This window comes from Schistocerca americana, chromosome 10 (genome assembly GCF_021461395.2).
Source record: "Schistocerca americana isolate TAMUIC-IGC-003095 chromosome 10, iqSchAmer2.1, whole genome shotgun sequence".
NCBI classification, from domain to species: domain Eukaryota; kingdom Metazoa; phylum Arthropoda; class Insecta; order Orthoptera; family Acrididae; genus Schistocerca; species Schistocerca americana.
Window position 1 is genome coordinate 166,150,051 of NC_060128.1, and position 8,537 is coordinate 166,158,587.

General features: G+C 46.3%; 1 protein-coding gene across 1 annotated transcript in view; it reads left to right on the plus strand.

Annotated features, from left to right (window-relative positions):
• Nucleotides 1–3,883, plus strand: part of LOC124552332 (homeobox even-skipped homolog protein 2-like) — a 40,380-nt gene extending 36,497 nt beyond the window's left edge. The window contains exon 4 of the mRNA XM_047126603.1: nt 3,646–3,883. Coding sequence (XP_046982559.1) covers nt 3,646–3,883 — 238 coding nt within the window. The remainder of the gene's footprint in view (nt 1–3,645) is intronic.
• Nucleotides 3,884–8,537: the final 4,654 nt, after the last annotated feature.

The window sequence follows — 8,537 nt, forward strand, 5'->3', positions numbered from 1 at the left end:
TACATACTCCGCAATCCACCATACGGTGCGTGGCGGAGGGTACCTCGTACCACAACTAGCATCTTCTCTTCCTGTTCCACTCCCAAACAGAACGAGGAAAAAATGACTGCCTATACGCCTCTGTACGAGCCCTAATCTCTCTTATCTTTGTGGTCTTTCCGCGAAATATAAGTTGGCGGCTGTAAAAATGTACTGCAGTCAGCCTCAAATGCTGGTTCTCTAAATTTCCTCAGTAGCGATTCACGAAAAGAACGCCTCCTTTCCTCTAGAGACTCCCACCCGAGTTCCTGAAGCATTTCCGTAACACTCGCGTGATGATCAAACCTACCAGTAACAAATCTAGCAGCCCACCTCTGAATTGCTTCTATGTTCTCCTTCAATCCGACCTGATAGGGATCCCAAACGCTCGAACAGTACTCAAGAATAGGTCGTATTAGTGTTTTATAAGCAGTTTTCTTTACAGGTGAACCACATCTTCCCAAAATGCTACCAATGAACCGAAGACGACTATCCGCCTTCCCCACAACTGCCATTACATGCTTGTCACACTTCATATCGCTCTGCAATGTTACGCCCAAATATTTAATCGACGTCACTGTGTCAAGCGCTACACTACTAATGGAGTATTCATACATTACGGGATTCTTTTTCCTATTCATCTGCATTAATTTACATTTATCTATATTTAGAGTTAGCTGCCATTCTTTACGCCAATCACAAATCCTGTCCAAGTCATCTTGTATCCTCCAACAGTCACTCAACGACGACACCTTCCCGTACACCACAGCATCATCAGCAAACAGCCGCACATTGCTATCCACCCTATCCAAAAGATCATTTATGTAGATAGAAAACAACAGGGGACCTACCACACTTCCCTGGGGCACTCCAGATGATACACTCACCATGGAGCACAACGCACTGAGTTCTATTACTTACGAAGTCTTCGAGCCACTCACATACTTGGGAACCAATCCCATATGCTCGTACCATAGTTAGGAGTCTGCAGTGGGGCACCGAGTCAAACGCTTTCCGGAAGTCAAGGAATATGGCATCCGTCTGATACCCTTCATCCATGGTTTGCAAGATATCATGTGAAAAAAGGGCAAGTTGCGTTTCGCAGGAGCGATCCTTTCTAAAGCCGTGCTGATGCATGGACAGCAACTTCTCTGTCTCAAGGAAATTCATTACATTCGAACTGAGAATATGTTCGAGAATCCTGCAACAAACCGATGTTAAGGATATTGGTCTGTAATTTTATGGATCCGTCCTTCTACCCTTCTCATATGCAGGCGTCACCTGCGGTTTTTTTCCAGTCGCTCAGGACTTTACGTTGGGCAAGAGATTCGCGATAAATGCAAGCTAAGTAAGGAGCCAGTGCAATAGAGTACTCTCCGTAAAACCGAATTGGAATCCCATCAGGACCTGGCGATTTATTTATTTTCAAGCCATTCAGCTGCTTCACAACCCCAGGGATGTCAAAGTCCTCCATAGGGGAATCTGTACGAGACTCAAACAGCGGTATGTTTGTACGATCCTCCTGCGTGAAAGATTTCTCAAATGCTAAATTTAAAATTTCAGCTTTCGTTTTGCTGTCTTCCGTTGCCAGGCCAAACTGATTAGTGAGTGACTGAATGGAAGCCTTCGACCGGCTTACCGATTTTACATAAGACCAGAATTTCCTTGGGTTTTCAGCAAGATCTTTTGCTAAGGTATGACGGTGGTAGTGGTTGAATGCTTCGCGCATCGCTCTTTTTACAACAGCACGAATGTCTACTAACTTTTACCTGTCATTCTCCCGATCTTTCTTGTACCGCGAGTGCAACTGTCTTACCTTCCTGAGCATTCTCCGAATTGCACTGTTAAACCACGGTGGGTCTTTTCCGTCCGTAACCCACTTTTTCGGCACATACGTGTCCAATGCGGGATTTACAATGTGTTTAAAATTTGCCCATAATTCTTCCACGTCCATCGTACCGGAAGTAAATGAAGTCGATTCATTTACTAAGTGAGATGCTAGCAACTGCTTATCTGCTCTTTCTAGTAAGAATACTCTCCTTTCCTTCTTGACCGACTTTTTAACTTTCGTAACCAAAGTCGCAGAGTGAAAATGTCGTTCTGCATATTATTTACTATCTGAAAAGACTCTGCAACCTCCTACAGCGGTGGGATTAGTGACGTGGTGGCAGAGAAAGGGGACGGAGATAGATAGAGACTCAACGGAGGTGGATGGAGAGAGGGGAAGAGACAAATACGCATAAACAGAAGAGGGGATGGGCAGAGGGAAAGAAGAGAAGGTGGACAGAGAAAAAGAGGAGGAGATGGACACAGGGTGGGAGAAGATATAGGTAGACAGGGGAAGGAGGACAGAGGGGGGGGGGGGGGAGGAGCCACAGGGGACTGTTATGGGACCACAATGTATATAAATGTCCTAGCAGATAGTGTCGGAAGTTCCATGCGGCTTTTCGCGGATGATGCTGTAGTATACAGAGAAGTTGCAGCATTATAAAACTGTAGCGAAATGCAGGAAGATCTGCAGCGGATAGGCTCTTGGTGCAGGGAGTGGCAACTGACCCTTAACATAGACAAATGTAATGTATTGCGAATACATAGAAAGAAGGGTCCTTTACTGTATGATTATATGATAGCGGAACAAACACTGGTAGCAGTTACTTCTGTAACTGGGAGTATGCGTACGGAACGATTTGGAGTGGAATGATCATATAAAATTAATTGTTGGTAAGCCGGGTACGAGGTTGAGATTCATTGGGAGAGTCCTTAGAAAATGTAGTCCATCAACGAAGGAGGTGGCTTACAAAACACTCGTTCGACCTATACTCGAGTATTGCTCATCAGTGTGCGATCCGTACCAGATCGGGTTGATGGAGGAGATAGAGAAGATCCAAAGAAGAGCGGCGCGTTTCGTCACGTTATTTGGTAAGCGTGATAGCGTTACGGAGGTGTTTAGCAAATTCAAGTGGCAGACTCTGCAAGAGAGGCGCTTTGCATCAGGGTGTAGCTTGCTGTCCAGGTTTCGAGAGGGTGCGTTTCTGGATGAGGTATCGAATATATTGCTTCCCCCTACTTATATCTCCCGAGGAGATCACGAATGTAAAATTAGAGAGATTCGAGCGCGCACGGAGGCTTTCAGACAGTCGTTCTTCCCGCGAACCATACGCGACTGGAACAGAAAAGGGAGGTAATGACAGTGGCACGTAAAGTGCCCTCCGCCACACACCGTTGGGTGGCTTGCGGAGTATAAATGTAGATGTAGATGTAGGAGCAAAGAGGGAGAGGGAGGACCAGCAGGAGATGGATAGAGAGTGGAGGAGGTGAACAGAGAGGGATGGCGAGGAGGAGGAGGTGGGTAGGGTGAGGGGGAGAAAATGAACATATACAGGGGGAAGGAGTGATGGACTAAAAGAAGATTGGAGCTAGTTCATACCTGGGCAACACCGGGTACTAAGCTAGTATGATATAAAATGTAATGGAGCTGAAAGCGATCTGTAGCAATGATTTTACAACACGAGATGGCAAATTGCTGCTGTCGTTCCTGCTATCTTCTAATACTAGTGATAAAGGCCTGGTGTCCAGCAGCAGATGTGTACAGTCCTCGCCTCAGACCGGTGCTGTCGCGCTGTGCAGGATGGCGCTGGCCACGACGCTGGCGCAGCTGCCGCCCCCGCTACCGGCCGCGCCGCCCCCGCCGCCCCCGGCCTGCTACGGCCCCGCCGCGCCCTCGGCATCGTCGGCGACTGCGGCGCCCACCGCGGGGCTGTGCGGCCTGTGCTGCCTCCTGCCGGCGGGCGCTGCAAGCTCCGCTGGGGCACCCTCCCACATGTCGGAAGCCGAGCCCGGCGGCCGCAACGAGGACCTGTCCTAGCACAGCAAGTGAGTCACCTGCCACCCGACCAGTCTTCAGTCTCTCTAGTTTTAGACAATCATCTTTACTTGTCATACCAAAAACACGTTCCATATATATGACCACCATTTACCAATACTTTTTTTCTTTTTTGTAATTTGAGTCATCCATCTTCTGACTCGTTTAACGTAGCCCACCACGAGTTCCTCTCTTGTGCAACCTCTTCGTCTCAGATTAGCACTTGCAACCGATCTCAATTATTTGCTGGATGTGTTCCAATCTCTGTCTTCCTCTACAGTTTTTGCCCTCTACAGCTCCCTCTAGTACCATGCCTCTACAGCTCCCTCTAGTACCATGGAAGTCATTTCCTGATGTCTTAATTGTACTATCATCCTTTCCCTTCTCCTTGCCAGTGGTTTACGTATATGCCCTTCCCTTCGATTCACGCAGAACCTCCTCATTCCTTACCAAATCAGTTCACCTAATGTACAACATCCGCCGGTAGCATCACACACGTTCCCAGCGACTGGTAAAATGTGCCGGTCGTCAGTCTGGGACCAGTAAGAGGTCTGATTCTTAGGAAAAATAGAGGAGTTGCAGAGAATAGCGTCACGTATCGTCACAAGTTCACTTAGTATGCGAGGAGGCTTCACGGAAATGATCGCCCAACTTGAGAGGCAGATGCGCTAAGAGAGGCACTGTGTTTTGTGGTGCTATTTACTGTAAACATGCCGACTGCGTACCTTACTTGAGGAGTCAACCAATATATTGTTTCCTCCTACGTATATCTCGCGAGTAGATTGTGAAGGTAAAATTAGAGAGATTCGAGTTCACACACAAAGGCTCACCAGAAATCGCCTGGAAGGCGAAAGGAGAATTGACAGTCAAACACAAAGTACTCTCCGTTCCACACCATAAGGTGGCTTGCAGTGTTAGGTATAGATGCAGATGAGCCTGAGAAATGCTTGCTCCTAGTATTTTTTTTTTTCCTACAGTCTTCTGATTGGTTTGATGCTGCCCACTATGAATTCCTCTCCTGTGTTAACCTCTTCATCTCAGAGTAGCACTTGCAACCTACGTCCTCAATTATTTGCTGGATGTATTCCAATCTCTGTCTTCCTCTACAGTTTTTGCCCTCTACAGCTCCCTCTATTACCATGGAAGTCATTCCCTCATGTCTTAGCAGATCATCCTGTCCTCCTTATCAGTGTTTTCCACATATTCCTCTCCTCTCCGGTTCTGCGCAGGACCTCCTCATTCCTTACCTTATCAGTTCACCTAATTTACAACATTCGTCTGTAGTGTCACACCTCAAATGCTGCGATTCTCTTCTGCTCTGGTTTTCCCACAGTCCATGTTTCACTACCATACAATGCTGTGCTCCAAACGTACATTCTCAGAAACTTCTTCCTCAAATTAAGGCCTTTATTTGATACCAGCAGATTTCTCTTAACCAGGAGTACCTTTTCTTCCAGTGCTAGACTGCTTTTTATGATGTCCTTCCTCTATCCAACATGGGTTTTTTGCTGCATAGGCAGCAGAATTCGTCTACTTCGTGGTCCCCAGTTCTGATGTTAACTCAGGTCAGTATCCGGCTGCTGTGTGCGGTGTCTTCAGAGACGTCTGAGATGGTCATCGGGAATTATTAAGCAGGACTCATCACTGAAGACAATTCTACTTAATGAGATTCCAGGTCGAAGAGGTGTCTGGAGATGCCCCAAACAGCGGTGGGATACCATACCTTTGGTTGTAATCCAAGGCACCCTTACAGCACAGCTACGTCGACGATATTCTACGCCCCGTTTTATCGTCCTTTAACTATTCTCGGCTTACATTTCAGCAAGATAATACCCGGCCGTCACACGACGAAAGTTTCTACTGCTTGTCTTCGTGCTTGGCAAACCCTACCTTGACCAGCAAGGTCTCCGGATCTCTCCCCAATGGAGAACGTTGTGAGCATTATGGGCAGAGCCTGCCAACCATCTCGGGATTTTGACGATCTAACACGCCAATTGGGTAGAATTTGGCACGAGAAGGAATTTGACAGGAGAAGAGCCAGTAACCCTACCAATCAATGACATGCCGAATAACTGCTTGCATGAGGGCCAGAGATGGACCAATGCATTATTGGCTTGCTCAGTTTGTTAAGCTGTTTCTCTTGAATAAATTATCCATTTTTTTTGAAATTGTGATCAATTGTTTGTCTGTTCATGTAAATCACATCTACTAATTATCGTCTCATTCGGATAATTACTTCGTTTGTTTTTTAGAGGCAATATTTGTGGAAGACATATCGAACTAGGAATAATTTAGTTTGCTACTTATTTAGAACTATTGTGGTTACATAAAGCAAGACCACTTTACATTATGCGTTATTTTCTTGAGCTTAATATATCTCTTTTAGCATATTCTTTGTGCATAAAGGTAAATGGTCAGTATTCACCCCCGTATTACTACAAATGATCGCACAGCTGACAACTAAAACATATTGAATGCCTAGGATGCATACAATGTGTTTCAAAGTTTTTCATGAAACTTATAGGGATGATGCATCACGTCATGGGGAACAAGTTTTGTTAGATGCAAGATGTTCACTGACGTTACCCAGTGATGCTAGGAGTCTTTTAGTATTCCCCGGCCTTGGCATGACCAGATTTCACCGACTGGCAGGTTCTTCTAACTAGATATGCTCCATACTCCACAGAGAAAGACTGCACTGTAGTTCCTTCTCTAGATTGTCGCGCATATGACAAAATGGTAGATATCGAAATAGATGACCGAAGGATAGAAAAACAATTAAAATCGCTCAAAAGAGGAAAGGCCGCTGGACCTGATGGGATACCAGTTCGATTTTACACAGAGTACGTGAAGGAACTTGCCCCCCTTCTTGCAGTGGTGTACCGTAGGTCTCTAGAAGAGTGTAGCGTTCCAAAGGATTGGAAAAGGGGCACAGGTCATCCCCATTTTCAAGAATGGACGTCGAACAGATGTGCAGAACTATAGACTTGTATCTCTAACGTCGATCAGTTGTAGAATTTTGGACCACGTATTATGTTCGAGTATAATGACTTTTCTGGAGACTAGAAATCTACTCTGTAGGAATCAGCATGGGTTTCGAAAAAGACGATCGTGTGAAACCCAGCTCCCGCTATTCGTCCACGAGACTCAGAGGGCCATAGACACGGCTTCCCAGGTAGATTTCGCAAGGCGTCTGATACAGTTCGCCATAGTTGTTTAATGAACAAAGTAAGAGCATATGGACTATCAGGCCAGTTGTGTGATTGGACTGAAGAGTTCCTAGATAACAGAACGCAGCATGTCATTCTCAATGGAGAGAAGTTTTCCGAAGTAAGAGTGATTTCAGGTGTGCCGCAGGGGAGTGTCGTAGGTTCAAAATAATATAAATGACCTTGTGGATAACACCGGAAGTTCACTGAGGATTTTTGCGGATGATGCTGTAGTATGTCGAGAGGTTGTAACAAAGGAAAATTGTACTGAAATGCAGGAGGGTCTGCAACGAATTGACGCATGGTGCAGGGAATGGCAATTGAATCTCAGTGTAGACAAGTGTAATGTGCTGCGAATTCATAGAAAGAACGATCCCTTATCATTTAGCTACAATACAGCAGGTCATCAACTGGAAGGAGTCAATTCCATACATTATCTGGGAGTAGGCATTAGGAGTGATTTAAAATGGAATGACCATATTAAGTTGATCGTCGGTAAAGCAGATGCCAGACTGAGATTCATTGGAAGAATCCTAAGGAAATGCAATCCGAAAACAAAGGAAGTAGGTTACAGTACGTTCGTTCGCCCACTGCTTGAATACTGCTCACCGGTGTGGGATCCGTACCGGATAGGGTTGATAGAAGAGATAGAGAAGATCCAACGGAGAGCAGCACGCTTAGTTACGGGATCGTTTAGTAATCGCGAAAGCGTTACGGAGATGATAAACTCCAGTGGAAGTATCTGCAAGAGAGACGCTCAGTAGCTCGGTACAGGCTTTTGTTGAAGTTTCGAGAACATACCTTCACTGAGGAGTCAAGAAGTATATTGCTCCCTCCTACGTATATCTCGCGAAGAGACCATAAGGATAAAATCAGAGAGAATAGAGCCCACACAGGCATATCGACAATCTTTCTTTCCACGAACAATACGAGACTGGAACAGAAGGGAGAACCGATAGAGGTACTCAAGGCACCCTCCGCCACACACCGTCAGGTAGCTTGCGGAGAATGGATGTAGATGTAGATACTATCTACACAAGTAAATTGACAGCGTGATTTTCAACAAGAAAATCTTAGTGTCTCTAAGCGGACAAATATACACTCCTGGAAATGGAAAAAAGAACACATTGCCACCGGTGTGTCAGACCCACCATACTTGCTCCGGACACTGCCAGAGGGCTGTACAAGCAATGATCACACGTACGGCACAGCGGACACACCAGGAACCGCGGTGTTGGCCGTCGAATGGCGCTAGCTGCGCAGCATTTGTGCACCGCCGCCGTCAGTGTCAGCCAGTTTGCCGTGGCATACGGAGCTCCATCGCAGTCTTTAACACTGGTAGCATGCCGCGACAGCGTGGCCGTGAACCGTATGTGCAGTTGACGGACTTTGAGCGAGGGCGTATAGTGGGCATGTGGGAGGCCGGGTGGACGTACCGCCGAATTGCT